The sequence below is a fragment of the Narcine bancroftii genome, chromosome 4 (assembly GCF_036971445.1).
Source record: "Narcine bancroftii isolate sNarBan1 chromosome 4, sNarBan1.hap1, whole genome shotgun sequence".
Taxonomy (NCBI): domain Eukaryota; kingdom Metazoa; phylum Chordata; class Chondrichthyes; order Torpediniformes; family Narcinidae; genus Narcine; species Narcine bancroftii.
In genome coordinates this window covers 193,877,051-193,895,010 of record NC_091472.1, presented here as the reverse complement: position 1 = coordinate 193,895,010, position 17,960 = coordinate 193,877,051, and the positions used below count along the sequence as shown (strand labels likewise).

Below are 17,960 nucleotides of genomic sequence, written 5' to 3'. Positions count from 1 at the left end.
TTAATTCCTCGTCGGAAGACCACAGTCAGCACACATTGGAAACAACATCTCCTCCTCACTGGTTATCAACACAGGCACACCCCAAAGATGCTTGTGTAGCCCATTGCTCTACTCATTATATACCCATGACTGTATGGCTAAGAATAACTCAAGTGTTATCTACCAATTTGCTGATAACACCATGGCTGTCTGCAGAATCATAAACGGCAATGAGGAAGTGTACAGGAGGGAGATAGATCAGCTCGTTGAGTGGTGTCACATCAACAACACACTCAACGTTAACAAAACCAAGGAGATGATTGTGGAGTTCAAGGGGAAGTCAAGAACATGAACCCATCCTCATTGAGGGCTTGGCAGAGAGAAGGTCAATATCTTCAAATTCCTGGGTGTCAACATCTCAGAGGATCTGTCCTGGAGCCTCCATGATGATGCAATCATGAGGAAGGTTCGCCAGTGGCTATACTTTGTGAGGAGACTCAGTATGTCATGAAAGACTCTTGAAAACTTCTACAGGTGTACTATGGAGAGCATTCTAGCTGGTTGCTTCACTGTCTGGTATGGATGTGCCAATCCTCAGGACAAGAAAAAATTCCAGAGGGTTGTTAACTCGGCCTGCAACATCATGGGCTCCAGTTTTCACTCCAGTGAGGGCATCTACAAGAAGCGGTGTCTTAAGAAAATAGCCTCTCTCCTCAAGGACCTCCACCACCCAGGCCACACCCTCTTCACTCTGCTCCCATCGGGGAAAAGGTACAGGAGCCTAAAGACCAGCACCAGTGGCATAAGGACAGCTTCTTCCCCACTGCCATTACATTTCTGAATGATCAATGAACCAAAAACATGGCCTTACTTTGACTTTTCTCTTGCACATTTTTTATTTATTTTGCAAGATGGCTGATATAAATGTAATGTTGCCGCAAACATCAAATTTTGTGACATGTTCTTGACAATAAATTCTGATTCTGATTAATAATTTTACAGCTCACAAATGACTTTGGATCTGTCTGCAAAATGATTAAAGGGAGAAAAGAAACATGGCAGCAAAATTTTTTGTAGCTTTCACCAAACAATAGGACAAAAATGAAAATGAGGAAGAAAGATTAAGACTTTAGCTAGTCTGTTTCAAAGGACCAATCAAACAGAAAAAAAAGTGACTACTGAAATTCAGTAAATATAGATGGTGCTTTTGAGGACCATCTGTAGGAACTTAATAGGCCCCAATATCGCACACCTCACTCCACCAAAAGCAATGTGCAATCAGACCAACTGTTCAGCCAAATCTCTCTCCAAGGAACTTACTCTCCCCTCTTTCAACTATAACTTTCTCCTCCCCCCCCCCCCCCCAACCTTGACCATCGAGCCTGAACCTCTTTGGATGATCTCTGCCTTCTCACCCCTCCCCCCACCATTTTCAGTTAGAAGCACATGTCACACCTCTTTCCTTAATATACCGCACCTAATTTCCTGTGGGCCTCCATATTTCACCTAATTCCTCTGATTCCATCTTTTCTTCAAACAGAAGCCCAACTGGTTAAACACTTCACTTGTTTTATCACTGAATGTGAAGCTCAGAGAGACAACTTGAGTTGGATGAGTTGGGTTTAAGGGCCTGTTTCTATGCTGTAAGACCTCAGCTGCAATCTTTCATTTTCCAAATACAGTAAAACCCCTGATATCCTGTACCAGTGGGGATTAGTCATGCTGGATAAGTGAATTTGCTGGATGCTTGCAGGATGATTGCCACATTGACCACTAGGGGGCGCAAATTTTAAACTTCCATATTTTTTACCCATCTATTTTCTACGATTTTTTGCCAGTTGCTTGGATATAAATGATTTGGAAGATGGAATAGACAGCTTTGTGGCTAAATTTGCAGATGATTCCAAAATAGGTGATTGGGTGGATGTTGCTGAGGATACTGAAAGGCTGCAGAGAGACTTGGATTCATTTGGGGAATGGGCAAAGAGGTGGCAAATAAAATACAATGTTAGAAAGTGTACGGTCATGCATTTTAGTAGAAGAAATTGACAGGCAGATTATTATTTAGATGGGGAGAAAATTCAAAATTCCAAGGTGCAAAGGAACTTGGGAGTCCTCATGCAGGATATCCCAAAGCAGGGGTGGTCAAATGTTTACATTCCATGAATCAAATTAATTGGCGACAAGGAGTTCTCATGAGAGCTGGACTTGGTGGTCATCATGTTGTATTTGGCTTTGGCCTTTTAAATAGCTGAGAGCGAATGGGAGGAGGAAGAAGGGTGGACAGAGGGACAGAGTGGAGAAGAGGGGTGTGTTTGTTTTAGTTGGGGGGTGGCGGTGCTGCCCGGCCGGGGAGGGGCGGGGTGCAGAATCAGACTCCATCTAGGAGTCTGCACTCATCATGTCACCCTCTATACTAACCTGTGCTTCAATGCACCACTTCTAATCATCAAATGTGCCACTTTTGACGCATTTACATTAGGTTAGCCACCTCTGTCCTAAAGGTTCACCTCCAGGCTGAGTCGGTGGTGAAGAAGGTGAGTGCAATGTTGGCTTTCATTTCAAAGAGGAATAGCATACAAGAACAGGGATGTAATGTTGAGAATATAAAGCAGTGGTGAGACCTCACTTGGAGTACGATGGGGATACGTTCCAATAAACCCACTGTAAGTGGAAAAATTCTAAGTCAAAAAAGAATACAGAACTGTTCTTACCCAACATCATAGCCTAGCCTACCTTAAACGTGCTCAGAACGCTTACAGTAGCCTACAGCTGGGGAAATTTATCTAAAACAAAGCCTATTTTATAATTAAATGTTGAATACCTTTTATTCCACACTGAAAAATTCTTAATAAAATATAGCGATAATGACAGTCACACCATCACCACGCGGCAAATTGTACCATGGTGACTTTGAAAAATCGTAAGTCGGACCATCGTAAGTAGAGGAGCATCTGGCACTATATTTGAGAAAAGATGCACTGGCATTGGACACGGTTCAGAAAAATGATACCAGAAATGAAAAGGTTAGTATATAAGGAACATTTGTTGGCTCTTGGAGTGGACTCGTTGATATATAGAAGGATAAGGTGGGGGGGACCTCAGAGGCATTTCAAATACTGCAAGGCCTGGACACAGTAGATGTGACAACGACGTTTCCCTTGGTAGGGGATTTGAGGACGAAAGCGCATAACTTCAGAATAAAAGGCAGTTTTAAAAAATATGTATATATTTATTTACTTTTGAGTTATGTTCATATTAATTTGTGATATATATAGTAGACTTTGTATGTAGGATTATGTTAAATTCAATGAAATATTTGAAAAAAGGGCTAAAATTTAAAACAGACACAGAAAAAAGTCTTTAGTCAGAGGGTCATGAGTCTGTGGAACTTGTTCCCACATGAGGCTGGGAAACTTGGAGTTTGGGTGTATTTAAGGCTGAAATTGACAGGTATCTGATTAGTCAGGACATCAAGGGTTATGGAGAGAAAGCCGGGAAGTGGGTCTGAGTGGATCAGCACATGATTAGAATGACAGGGAAGGCTCGATGGGGCAATGAGCCTACTGCTGCTCCTATATCTTGTGTGATTTTTGTGAGAATTCCAGATAACAGGTATTTTATATCTCCTGAAACCCCAATGATGGCAGAATTACAATGGACATACTTGCCACCCACGCAGCTTTCTGCAAAGGTTCTATTCCATTCCACAATTGATCCCATCTTCATTTGTTCTCCAGAAATAAATGTAACCGCAATACATGCAGCAAGTCCCATACAAGATTTGCGACACACAAATGCTTGGCAATAACATCTCCCATAAAACAAATCTACCAAGCATTTCTTTGGCTTGGCTTCGCGGACAAAAATTAATGGAGGGGTAATGTCCACGTCAGTTGCAGACTCGTTTGTGGCTGACAAGTCCGATGCGGGACAGGCAGACATGGTTGCAGCGGTTGCAAGGGAAAATTGGTTGGTTGGGGTTGGGTGTTGGGTTTTTCCTCCTTTGTCTTTTGTCAGTGAGGTGGGCTCTGCGGTCTTCTTCAAAGGAGGTTGCTGCCCGCCGAACTGTGAGGTGCCAAGATGCACGGTTTGAGGCGATATCAGCCCACTGGCGGTGGTCAATTTGGCAGGCACCAAGAGACCTCTGTCTCGGTGGCCAGTGGAGAGCTCACCATATAACACGATCTTCGGAAGGCGATGGTCCTCCATTCTGGAGACGTGACCTACCCAGCGCAGTTGGATCTTCAGCAGCGTGGATTCGATGCTTGCGGACTCTGCCATCTCGAGTACTTCGATGTTGGTGATGAAGTCGCTCCAATGAATGTTGAGGATGGAGCGGAGACAATGCTGGTGGAAGCGTTCTAAGAGACGTAGGTGATGCCGGTGGAGGACCCATGATTCGGAGCCGAACAGGAGTGTGGGTATGACAACAGCTCTGTATATGCTAATCTTTGTGATGTTTTTCAGTTGGTTGTTTTTCCAGGCTCTTTTGTGTAGTCTTCCAAAGGCGCTATTTGCCTTGGTGAGTCTGTTGTCTATCTCGTTGTCAATCCTTGCATCCGATGAAATGGTGCAGCCGAGATAAGTAAACTGGTTGACCGTTTTGAATTTTGTGTGCCCGATGGAGATGTGGGGGGGGTTGGTAGTCGTGGTGGGGAGCTGGCTGATGGAGGACCTCAGTTTTCTTCAGGCTGACTTACAGGCCAAACATTTTGGCAGTTTCCGCAAAACAGGACGTCAAGCACTGAAGAGCTGGCTCTGAATGGGAAACTAAAGCGGCATCGTCTGCAAAGAGTAGTTCACGGACAAGTTGCTCTCGTGTCTTGGTGTGAGTTTGCAGGCGCCTCAGATTGAAGAGACTGCCATCCGTGCGGTACTGAATGTAAACAGCGTCTTCATTGTTGAGGTCTTTCATGGCTTGTTTCAGCATCATGCTGAAGAAGATTGAAAAGAGGGTTGGTGCGAGAACGCAGCCTTGCTTCACGCCATTGTTAATGGAGAAGGGTTCAGACAACTCATTGCTGTATCTGACCCGACCTTGTTGGTTTTCGTGCAGTTGGATAACCATGTTGAGGAACTTTGGGGGGCATCCGAGGCGCTCTAGTATTTGCCAAAGCCCTTTCCTACTCACGGTGTCGAAGGATTTGGTGAGGTCAACAAAGGTGATGTAGAGTCCTTTGTTTTGTTCTCTGCACTTTTCTTGGAGCTGTCTGAGGGCAAAGACCATGTCAGTAGTTCCTCTGTTTGCGCGAAAGCCGCACTGTGATTCTGGGAGAACATTTTCGGCGATACTAGGTATTATTCTATTTAGGAGAATCCTAGCGAAGATTTTGCCTGCAATGGAGAGCAGCGTGATTCCCCTGTAGTTTTAGCAGTCTGATTTCTCGCCTTTGTTTTTGTACAGGGTGATGATGATGGCATCACGAAGGTCCTGAGGCAGCTTTCCTTTCTTGGTCCCAGCAGAGCTTGAAAAACTCATGCAGTTTGGCATGCAGAGTTTTGCCACCAGCCTTCCAGACCTCTGGTGGGGGGGGGAATTCCATCCATACCTGCTGCTTTGCCACTTTTCAGTTGTTCAATTGCCTTATATGTCTCTTCCCGGGTGAGGACCTCATCCAGCTCTAGCCTCAAGGGCTGTTGAGGGAGCTGGAGCAGGGCGGATTCTTGGACTGAGCGGTTGGCACTGAAAAGTGATTGGAAGTGTTCCGACCATCGGTTGAGGATGGAGATCTTGTCGCTGAGGAGGACTTTTCCGTCTGAGCTGCGCAGCGGGCTTTGGACTAGGGGTGAGGGGCTGTACACAGCCTTTTAGAGCCTTGTAAAAACCCCTAAAGTCGCCAATTCCACGCTGAGCTGGGTTCGTTTGCCGAGGCTAGTCCACCACTCATTTTGGATCTCCCGGAGTTTGCGCTGAAGATGGGTGCATGCGCGACGGAAGGCTCGTTTTTTCTCTGGCCAGGACGTCTTTGCAAGGAGAGACTGGTGGGCAGCTCGCTTCTTTGCCAGCAGCTCCTGGATTTCCTGGTTGTTTTCGTCGAACCAGTCCTTGTTTTTCCTGGAGGAGAAGCCCAGTACCGCTTCAGTGGATTGCAGTATGGCAGTCTTCAGCTGATCCCAGAGGGTTTCTGGGGACGAGTCCGTGAGGCGGATTGTATCCTCGAGCTTTGCTTTGAGGTTTGCCTGGAAGTTTCCTCTCACTTCGTCTGACTGCAAGTTTCCAATATTGAACCTCTTTCTGTGGGCTTTACTGTTCCTGGACTTTGCTTGAAGTGAAGATTGAACTTGCAGCAAACAAGCCGGTGGTCAGTGTGGCATTCCGCGCTGGGCATGACCCTGGTGTGGAGCACATCTCGTTTGTCTCTTTCTCGCACCAGGATGTAGTCCAGGAGGTGCCAGTGTTTGGATCGGGGATGCATCCAGGTAGTCTTCAGGCTGTCCCTCTGCTGAAAAAGGGTGTTTGTAATGACAAGCCGCTGTTCTGCGCAGAGCTCCAACAGGAGGCGCCCATTGTCGTTGCACTTGCCGACACCATTCTTGCCCAGGATTCTTGGCCAGGTTTCTGAGTCTTTGCCGACGCGAGCGTCGAAGTCGCCAAGGATGACAACCTTGTCGGCTGTAGGGGTGCGTTGAATGAGATTGCGCAGATCAGTGTAGAACTTGTCCTTTTCTGCTGGTTCCGCCTGGAGGGTTGGAGCATAGACACTGATGAGGATGATGCGACGCTTGTTTTGAAGGGGGAGTCGCATGGACATGATCTGGTCCAAGTGGCCTGTCGGGAGGTTTTCGAGTTTGGAGGGAATGGAGTTCTTGACCATGAAGCCTACACCAGATAGGCGTCGTTCATCCATAGGCTTGCCAGACCAGTAGAGTGTGTAGCCCACGCTGCGTTCTTGGAGGCTGCCTACATCTGCAAGGCGGACTTCACTGAGAGCGGCTATGTCGATGTCAAGTCTGAGGAGTTCATGTGCGATGAGGGCAGACCGACGTTCTGGTCGGTGGCTGTCAGCCTTGTCTAGCATGGTTCTGATGTTCCAGCATGCTAGCTTGAGTTTGTGAGCAACTTTTGAGGGGGAGGACATGGACATGTCCTCGGGCCTGCGCAAAGGAGCTTTTAGGTGGAGTGCAGTGTGCGCAGTACTGGCCCCACCCTTTACACCCATGGTTCATGTGCCAAAGAGTGTGGCCTCGGTAGAGTGTGGCAGGTGGAGCCCCTGGTCCGGGCAGAAGCAAGGGGGAGGCGGTTGCCCCGGCCTCGGCAGAGCGAAGTAGGCAGAGGCCCCGGTCCGGGCAGAAAGAGGGAGGCGGCGGCCCAGGTCCGGGCACAAGGAAGGCAACGACGGCTCTGGCCCCGGTCTGGGCAGAGGGTAGGCGGCGGCGGCCCCGATCCGGGCAAAAGCAAGGGGGTGGCGGCGGCTCCGGCCTCGGTAGAGTGAAGCAGGCGGAGACCCCGGTCCAGGCAGAAGCGAGGGGGAGGCGGTGGCCCCAGCCTCGGCAGAGTGAAGCAGGCGGAGGCCCCGACAAGCAGGCGGAGGCCAACAGGTTGGATTGCAACCAGATATGGTCCGACCTAGGAGGGGAGGCGGGCCCCTCCAGCCCGGGTAAGAAACCTGCATAGGAGAAGGCCACTCCGATATAAAACCTATGACCCAAGGACTTCGCTGCCACCATGCATTTAACAGGATTAAAAATCAACAACTCGAGGGGCATCATTTTCCAGAAACTTAACTGAACTAGCTATACAAACACTGTAAAATCCCTATTATCTGAGGATTGCACAAAATGAAAGTTCTTTTACATTACCCATGTTTGTCCGTTTAAGTAACCAGCAACTCTTCAGTAATGTACTACCAATCAACCACAATCAGACAGAGAAACGTGATTAATAGGCTTCAATCACCTTGAAGTGTCAGCACAGCAGACATGTTGCTGGCCCGGCTCCAAGGCAGGCAGTGAGGGAGGGGTTTGGGCGCATCAGTCTTTATGGGGATATCTGGGAGGGAGAAGTCACAGGTTCAGGGGGCTGGGCCAGCCCATACATACATCTATACACATACTGGTAGCACCACAAGTAGTTTAGTGGGTGACTGAGAGCAAGAACCCCCTCCTCTTTCCAAATTTCCCATTCTGTGAACCATCATCTGTTATTTACTCACAACAGTTTACCAACCTATCAGAAACATAACTGTTGTTATTACTTCCCCTGCTACCCCTGCACTTAAAAAAAATTCCTACATATAAAATTTTCCAGATGTAATGAACTGCCACCAGTCTGCCCCTTTCTTGATTAGCCAGAGTATCAAAGGTTATGGGGAGAAGGTCAGGCATTGGGGCTGAGTGGGAAAATAAATCAGCTCAAGATGAAGAGGTGGGGCAAACTCGATGGGTTGAACAGTCTATTTCTGCTTTGATGCCCTTACAGCCTTATCTCACTAGATTCTTTCCAATCCTGATGAATATTTCCAAAATGTTGTTTTTATTGTAAATTTTTAGAACTTCAATTCTACATTAAGGCAAAACCACATACAGGAAAACCCTAGTATCCAGCATATGGGAATTGGTAGATGTCAGATAAGTGAATTTACCGATTACTTGAGACTACGAGTTGTCTGGTTGGAGAGGCGCACCGATTTTAAGCCACTGAATTTTTTTACTTATACATTTCCTACAATTTTAAAAAAAAACTGATTGCTTGAGACTGCCAGTTGCTTGAAATCCGGATACCAGGGGTTTTACTGAATATACATTCATCATCTGAACAAAATGGCACTTGTCATTCTGCCATCAAATAAACCCCAAGAACAGAACCTTAATCAGAATCAGGTTGATGATCTTGGAGGAGGCCATGTTAACTTCAGCTGTATATTGTCACTTGTGTAGAATCAGGAGTCTGTTACTGCTCTAATTTAGCTCACCATAGTTTTTTTGTTTTAAAAAAGGAAAACACCAATTGTAACTTCAAAATGTGTAGGTTGGTGTTGAGGCACTTTGATCAAAGGAAAGCTATTTAGGGTTTTCTTCTGAAATATGTGTCTTATTGGAATGCAGAGCTAAATAACAAGGCCCGCAGGAAAATAACTCAGCACAGGATGCATCATCAGACTCATCAAGTGCCAATTATAGTTTTTATCTTAATCAACATATATCACAAAAGGAAAAACTGTTAACTCGTTAACCTCAAAGTTCAATGATCTTTCTGTGAAGAAAGATTAATACATGTTTCAACGTTTCTAACATCAATGCACAACTCTTCCTTGTATGGAGTGGGTGGCATGGTTAGCATAATGCTATTGCAGCGCCAGTGACCCAGGTTCGAATCCAGTGCTGCCTGTAAGGAGTTTGTATGTTCTCCTAGTGTCTGCGTGGGTTTCCTCTGAGTGCTCTGGTTTCCTCCCACCCTTCAAAAACGCACGGCGTTTGTCAATTAATTGAGCGGTACGGGCTCACGGGTGGAAAGGACGTGTTACCGTGCGGATGTGTACATTTAAACCTGTTAAAATACAGCTGATAGACTTCCTTTATCCATTGAAAGACACTGTTACTTTACTGCACTTACACTGAAAGTGAAAGAGTTAATTAACTGAGTGATTACACACTTACTCTGAGCAAGAGAGTGCAGCCAGCGTCTTAGTAAAGGACAATCCAACGAAAGGCAAGTCCTCTCCTGCAAAACCCGATCTGTTCAGCTGTTGTGCCTTGATGATTGGGTGCAATATTTTCTCCGGCTCATCGAAATTAGACACATCATCATCTGCTTCCAGGGTGGGCACAAAAGGGGGTGGAACTGGGAGGGAAACACAAAATATTTTGGAATTCAGCAATAGTGGGGAGACCACAGAGGTAACAGTCGGCACATAATTTCAATAAAAAATGGGAAATGAGTCACTACTGGAGCAATCTGTTCAATAGGCTGTCACAGCTCATTACATCAGTTTGAGGTAAAAGTGGATTTTACTCACAGATAACCTGACAGCCATAAAGGTTGATCTCTAATACAGTTCGATAGTTTCATTCCATAGCTCTATTGCAATATATTTTCACTTAATTTGTAGGAAGATACATCTAAAAGGTAGAAAATTACAAATCATAGTCTGGTCTCTCTGCATTCCTATGTGGAGAAAAACATTACCAACCTCATTCTATGTCAAAGGATTCCTGGATGTACAGAAGTTCACTATATACATACAAATACTTTCTTATCATTAATTACACAATAGATTCATTTATTTTCATTTAAATCTATATGATATCTATGCAGCAATGAAGGCACAGGCTCCAAAGATTACTACTTACATAGCATCCTGAAAACACAGCAGTCGTCAATATATTCTGATAAACCTTTTGTTCCTCAAGACTCCTCCCTGAAATTGACTCATCTGATAATGCTGCAAAGCCAATTGACAATGGCAGATTGCTGTCTGCAGAAAGTTTCTTTCTGCACCACAAGTAACAATTTTTCAATGCCATTCCATCAGCACTGCAGCACTTGTGCCAATCTACTTCTGATGGACTGCAGGTTTAATTATGGCAGTTCAGAGCTGGATAGACTTGCAGCAAGGCTGTCACACAGGATCCTGTTGCTAAAGCCTTCCCAACAACACGACTGATGGTTAGCTGATGGGAATTTTTCAACAGAAACAAAGGTAATCTATTTTGTGGTGAACATAAAGATAGGGTGGCACGGTTGGCACAACAGTTAGCATTACACCTTCACAGCCCCAGCAATCGGGACCGTGATTTGAATCCCGCACTGTCTATAAGGAATTTGTACCTTTTCCCCGTGTCTGTGTGAATTTCTCCCGGGGACTCTGGTTTCCTCCCACTGTTCGAAACGTACCAGGACTGTAGGTTAATTGGGGTAAATGAAGTAGCATGGCCTGTTACCATGCAGTGTCTAAATTAAATTAAATCAATGTATTGATTAAAACGGTATTCAGGCACATAATCAGAATTTATTGTCATGAGCAAGTCATAAAATTCATTGTTTTGTGGCAGTATCACAGTGCAAACATTCATATAAACCACCTTACAACAATAAATGAAAACAGTACACGAGAAACTAAAGTAAGGCAGTATCTTTGGTTCATTGATCATTCAGGAATCTGATGGCAGCGGGAAAGACACTGTTCTTGTGGTGCCGGGTGCTCATCTACAGTCTCCTGTACCATTTTCCCCGATGGTAGCAGAGTGAAGAGGGCATGGCCTGGGTGGTGGAGGTCATTGAGGATAGAAGCTGCTTTTTTAAGACACCACCTCTTGTAGATGTCCTCGATGGAGTGGTACCCGCATTGCCGTAGGCCGATTTAACAACCTTCTGGAGTTTTTTCTTGCCCTGAGCATTGGCACAGACAATGATGCAACCAGCCAGCATGTAGAAGTTTTCGAGAGTCTTTGATGACATACCACATCTCTTCAGACACCACACAAAATATAGCCGCTGGTGAGTCTTCTTCGTGATTGCATCGACATGGAGGCTCCAAGACAGATCCTCTGAGATGTTGACACCCAAGAATTTGATCCTCTCCACTACTGAACCAACGATGAGAACTGATTCATGTTCCCCTGACTTCCCCCTGAAGTCCACAATCATCTTATTGGTTTTGAGTGCAAGGATGTTAGTGTGACACCTATCTGATCTATCTTCTTCCAACATCTCCTATTTTCCTCATTGCTATTTGTGATTCTGCCGACAGCCATGGTGTCATTGGCAAATTTGTAGATTTCATTGGAATTGTGCCTAACCACACAGTCATGAGTCTATAGTGAGTAGAGCAGTGGGCTATACACACATTCTTGAGGGGTGTCTGTGTTGATAGTCAGAAAAGAGGAGACGTTTTTTTCCAATTCGTACCGACTGCAGACTTCCGATGAGGAAGTCAAGGATCCAGTGCTGAAGGGGGTGCAGAGGCCCAGGGTTTGGAGTTTGTTGACCAGCACAGAGGGAATAATAGTGTTGATGGTTGACCTGTTGAAGAGCAACTGTATATATGGGTTATTGTTTTTGAGGTGATCCAGAGCTGAGTGGAGATCTGCTGTGGAGCAATTGTGACAATAAGTGAATTGCACTGCTTCGATATGTGTCAATTCTGGCCATGACCAGCCTCTTCAAGCATTTCATCGCAGCAGATGTTAGTGGTACTGGGTATTAATCGTTAGTCCCTCTGCTCTTCTTTGGCATGGGGATGATTGATGCCCTTTTGAAGCAGGTGGGAACCTTTGACGGTAGTAATGAGAGATTGAAAATGTCCGTGAACACTCTGGCTAGTTGGTTGGCATAGATTTGCAGTACCCTGCCAGATACGCCGTCAGGGCCTGACGCCTCGCGGGGGTTCACCCTCTTGAATAATATTCTGCCATTGGCTTCTGAGACAGATATCACAGGGTCTTCAGCCTTTGCAGGGATTCTTGTAAGCACTGTTTGGGTTCTCATCGGTTAATGAAGCATCACAGCATCTATGGTGTTTTCCCTTGCTTCGTAAGCTATAATGTAATAATCAATCCGAACCACTCACTGCTGTGATTTGACTTACAAATTTGGATAGACTGCACCATTAGGCAGAGCAGTAATACTTGTGGCAAAAGTGTGGGGCAGTCATATTTTAGATAAACAAAATAGCTTTGTGATCTATAAAGTAATTAAAGAAGAGGTCAGGCCATTTGATCAGCAACTTCAAATTTATTGTCAGAGTAGATACATGACATCACATACATCCCTGAGAATTTTTTTTCTGCAGGCCAGGCAGAATTTCTAATTACTGGTAACCTGTAAACAGTATTCAAAGAATGAACTGCAAACTGACTGTGCAAATGCATATGTATACAGTAATAAATAATGATCAAATAAGAATCCTTAAATGAGTCTCTGAATGAGACGATTGTTCAGGAGTCTAATTGTTCAGGGGCAGCAACTATTTCTGCACCTGGTAATTATGAGACCTGCAGCACCTATACTTATTTCCTGATGGAAGTAGCAAGAACAGAGCACGCCCTTGATGATGTGGATCCTTGAAAATTGACATTATTCTCCTTTGACAACATTCCATGTAGATATTCTCGATGGTGGGGTGTTTTGCTTGTGATGTACTGGACTGAGTACATTATTTTTTTTGCAGAAATTTTCACTCAGAAGTATTGCCACCCCCATACCAGGCTGTGATTCAGCCAATCAGCACACTTTCCACGACATTTCTGCCAAGGTTTATGATGACATCCCAAACCGCCGCAAACTCCTGACGTGCTTTCTTCACAACAGCATTAGTGTGATGGGTCTAGAACAGGTCCTCTGAGATGGTGACCCCCCCTGGAATTTAAAGTTACTAACCCTTTTCACGTCTGATCCGCCAATGATTACTGGATCGTATTCCTCAGGTTTTCCTTTCATAACGTTTACAATCAGTTCCTTGGTCTTGGTGACATTGAGTGACAGCCAAGTTTTCAATTTCTCCACATATGTTGCCTATTCACCCCCTTTTATGCACCCCACTACAGCAGTATCATCACCAAATTTGTAAATGGTGTTACTGTACTTAGCCACACAGTCACAAATGTAAAGCGAGTTGAGCAGGGGGCTAAATACACATCTCTGTGGTGCTTCGTTGTTGATGGAGATTGTGGAGGAGATGTTTCAGCTTATCTGAACTGACTGGGGTCTAGAGGTGAGGAAATCAAGATCCATTTGCACAATGGGGAATTGACACCCAGGTCTTAAAGCTTGAGTGGTTTTGAGGAGATAATGGTGTTCAATGCTGAACTACAGTCAATAAAAGCAGCCTGATGCATGCGTCTTTGCTGCCCAGGTGTACCAGGATTTTGTGAAGAGCCAGTGAGATGGCATCTGCCGTTGATCTGCTGCTACAGGAGGCAAATTGGAACAGATCTATTATGCCGTTCAGTTATTTGTTGATACCAGCCTCTCAAAACACTTCATCAGTGTGGAGGTGAGAGCCACTGGTCAATAGTCATTTAGGCAGGATACCACACTCTTCTTGGGCCCTGGTACGATTGAAGATATCTGTGAATACATGAGCCAGTTAAGCAGCAAAGGCTTTCAGTACTCTATCAGGGCAGAGGCTTTCCTTAGATTCACACTCCTGAACGCAGCCCACATGTCATCTTCAGATACTGACAGTAGAGGATCATCAGGGGACATGGGGGTGTGCAATGGTTCTTCCTTATTCTGCTTGTCAAATCGGGCATAGAAGGCATTGAACTTACATTGGAGTGAAGATTTATTGCATAAGATATGGCTTTATAGTATGTCATTTAAAGCCTGCCACAGTTGTGGGTATCCTTTGTTGTTTCCATTCTAGTCCAGAATCTCTACTTCACCCAGGAAATGGTTTTCTAGATGTCGTACCTGCTCCTTCTGGACTTAAATGCCTCTGATCTGACTCTCAGCAGGTTCCGGATGTCATTTTTCATCCAGGGCTTCCAGTTGCTCTGAATACAGCCCAAATCACCAAACGAGGCAATCCTGTAACCACACCCAAACCTCCCGTAACCACTTCCTGCTCTATCCTTACTTTTTAGACTCCATCTGTATGCAGGTAACAGGAGCACCATCTAATGTGGTCTTGAGATAGAACAAAAGGAATTCTTTATCTTAGAATAGCAGTGACCAAGTGTGTTAGGACCTCTGGTTCAGCAGGTCAGAAACGAGTGATAACTAGGCAAGGCTTTCTTCAGACAGGCCTGATTAAAGTCACCAACTATAATTTGCATTGGGGTGCACCGTTTCTTGTTTGCAAACCATATCATGCAGCTCCATGAGTGCCCATTTGTAATCGCCATCAGGAGGAATGTAAACTCCAATGAGAATTACTGATGAGTACTCTCAAGGTAGATAGAAAGATCTGCATGTAATCAATATTTGTTCAAAATGAGTGTAATAGGAGAATGACATCCTCAACATCCATGCGCCAACTGGTATGAACTAAAATGGACACACCATCCCCTCTCTTTGCCAGAATCAGTATCAATCCAGTCTATGAATTTTCATAGTCTCCTTAACATTACTAAAACTATAATGTGGTTTGGGCAGTTTACTGAACAGAATTAAAACTTCAATTGGGAAGGCTAGAAATTATTGGAATATTAAAAGACCACAAAGTACAGTGTATTGCAAATCCTTTGGTTACATTAATCACAGAGAAGATTATAAACAATAAGATATAGAGCATCAAATACTTGTGGAAGGCATTATGAGCCTTCCTGGGATTTTTAATGTGTAGCTCCAGTTTGTTTGAAACTTGCAAATTTTGGAAATTTGAAATAAAAGGAGCGTTTAATGGGTAATCAACCTGAATTTGATTATTCACACTTGGGCAAGTCTTTTTTGTTTTTCTTTGATTTCTTTCACAGCAAATTGAAATTATTTTTGACTGAAGTGATTTTATTTCCTTATCTTCAATAGAAAACATTATTAATATCATTAAATGATAACTTAATGATACAGGCACAGAAACAAAATCAAAAGGTAGTGGCGGAGTCACCACAAGACCTTCTGTTTTTGTTGAAGCAAATAAAATAAACAAGAAATAAAAGCCAAGGAGCAGATTTGGCAAAGGCCAATGAACAACAATTTGGCTTTCACAAAAGTTCATTTTAATTTAGACCTACAACATGGTGACAAGGCCTTTCCAGTCCACAAGCCCATGCTACCCAAATGAACCTACAACCCTGTACATTTTTGGAGGGCGTTGGTGGGGGTAGTGGGGTGGCCAAGAAAATACAAACTTCTTACAGACAGTGCTGGATCCTAACTTGGGTCAATGGCACTGTAATGTTGTTGCCCTAAATATGCCAACTATCATAACTATAAACAGACAAGAAAGAGTTCACCTCAAATCAAACATGCATCTCTCCCTTAATTGTTAGTTTGTTCTCAATTCCATTCTCTTTTGATTAGAGCAGGGGCTGTGTTCTTAGCTCCCACTCTACTCACTTTATACCTGTGACTGTGTGGCTCAGTTCGACAGCACCATCTACAAATTCGCTGATGATACCACGGTAGTGGGTTGTATAAAAAGAGGCGATGAATCATACAGAAAGGAGATTGAAAACTTGGCTGAATGGTGCATCAACAACAACCTCACACTCAATGTCATCAAAATTAAGGAGCTGATTGTTGACTTCAAGAAGGGCAAACCAGAGGTATATAATCCAGTTATCACTGGCGGAATCAGAAGTGGAGAGGATAAGCAAATTTAAGTTCTTGGGAGTCACCATCTCAGAGGATCTTTTCTGAACCCAACCCATTAATGGCATTGTGAAGAAAGCACATCAACACCTCTACTTCCTCAAGAATTTGTGGAGGTTTTGTATGACATCAGAAACCCTGGAAAATTTCTACAGATGTGTGGTGGAAAGTGTGCTTGACTGGCTACATCATGGTCTGGTATGGGGACAACAATACCCCTGAATGTAAAGCCCCGCAAAAGGTAGTGGACACAGCCCAGGACATCACAGGAAAATCCTTTCCCACCACCAAGAACTGTCAGGGAGCAGCAGCAATTATCAAGGATCTACACTGCCCAGCACACGCTCTGTTCTCACTGCTATCATCAGAAAATACTTATAGGTACCACAAGACTCGTACCACCAGGTTCAAGAACACTGCACCATCAGACTCCTCAACAACAAACTCAATCAGAGACTCATTTAAGGAGTTGGACTTTTGCACTTAATTGTTTTTTTTTCCTCTCTGTATTGCACAGTTATTTACATTTGCCTACATGTGTACATTGTATGCAGGTTTTTGCAGTGGTGATTCTGCCTGGCCAGCAGGAAAAAGGATCTCAGGATTGTATGTGATGTCATGTCTGTATTCTGACAATACATCGGAAATCTGAATCTGAATCATTCTGAGTTAGTTGTTGTCGTTTTGCAATTGTATAAACTAAGCTGTGACAAACTTACTGTCAATTGTGGCCATATCTCCAATTTCATTTTCTTTTCTGCCTTTTTCCTTTGCTTCCTTCCTTCTTCACGCAATTTCCCAACTCGGAAACCAGTTTCAGTAAATGCTGCTTCCCAACAAACCACTAGATGGTGTGCAAGTGCAGTTCACTATGCATCTTTGGAAAAGTTGCACCCTCCCTGCAAACATTTCAGTCTACAGGGATTTGGAACCATGGTATTGCTATTATTCCAAACAAATAAATACCATTTAGTTTCAAAAACTCAGTCATTCCCCCAAAAAATCTATTTCACTCATAGTCCAAAATAACTTTGCAATGATTTGCATTTTCAAGTGCCATTGGTAGTATTTTGGATTCCATTTCTACATTTGCTTGCTCGTTATTAAGCGTCCAAGTCGCTTCAGTATTGAAATTATGAATTGCACCATAGCTATCTCATTCTACCTCAATGGAAAAAGCACAAGATGCAACACTGAGACAGTCAAGAAAGAACCCAAGAGAAACAGATAAAGGTACTTTGACCTCAAGTGCCTTTCATTAAGAACATGATTGATTTATTTTCCTCAAACCAACACTAGTTTCATATCCCTTAACTGGTCCAAAAGTTTACTTATGTTTGCTTGCATATATGTAACGAACAGGATTCAAATTACACCTGGATGCAAATTCCTAAGATTCACATTTCTTATCTTTATCCAGACCTTTTTTTAGGAACATAATCCTTGAAACTAGACATACTGTACTAAGCAGCAGGAACACCTACTATGCCTCTCCCTGTCAAAACCTTAAATACATAACACATTTCAATGTGATCAGATTTCCCTTATCCAAATTCAAAAATTTACAAGCCAACTATGCTTAATCTTTTCTTATATAGATAAAACCTCAATCCTGGGAAACAATGTGGTGAACCTTGACCACACTACCCTTTAATAACATCTATCCTCCCTTACCAAGGTTCGATTATTAGCTCCTTATTATTGTTGACAAACGTTGGGTCCAAAAGACTGAAAAAAATTAAGCTCAGAACGATTTGTCCAGAGAGAGCGAGCTTCTTTACTG

At 43.9% G+C, this 17,960-nt stretch overlaps 1 protein-coding gene across 14 annotated transcripts in view; it reads right to left on the bottom strand.

The window, feature by feature from the left end:
* Nucleotides 1-17,960, bottom strand: part of LOC138761402 (citron Rho-interacting kinase-like) — a 366,961-nt gene that overhangs the window by 242,005 nt on the left and 106,996 nt on the right. For all 14 annotated transcript variants that reach the window (XM_069933435.1, XM_069933436.1, XM_069933438.1 and 11 more), the window contains one exon: nucleotides 9,580-9,763. In XM_069933435.1, coding sequence (XP_069789536.1) covers nucleotides 9,580-9,763 — 184 coding nt within the window. The remainder of the gene's footprint in view (nucleotides 1-9,579; nucleotides 9,764-17,960) is intronic.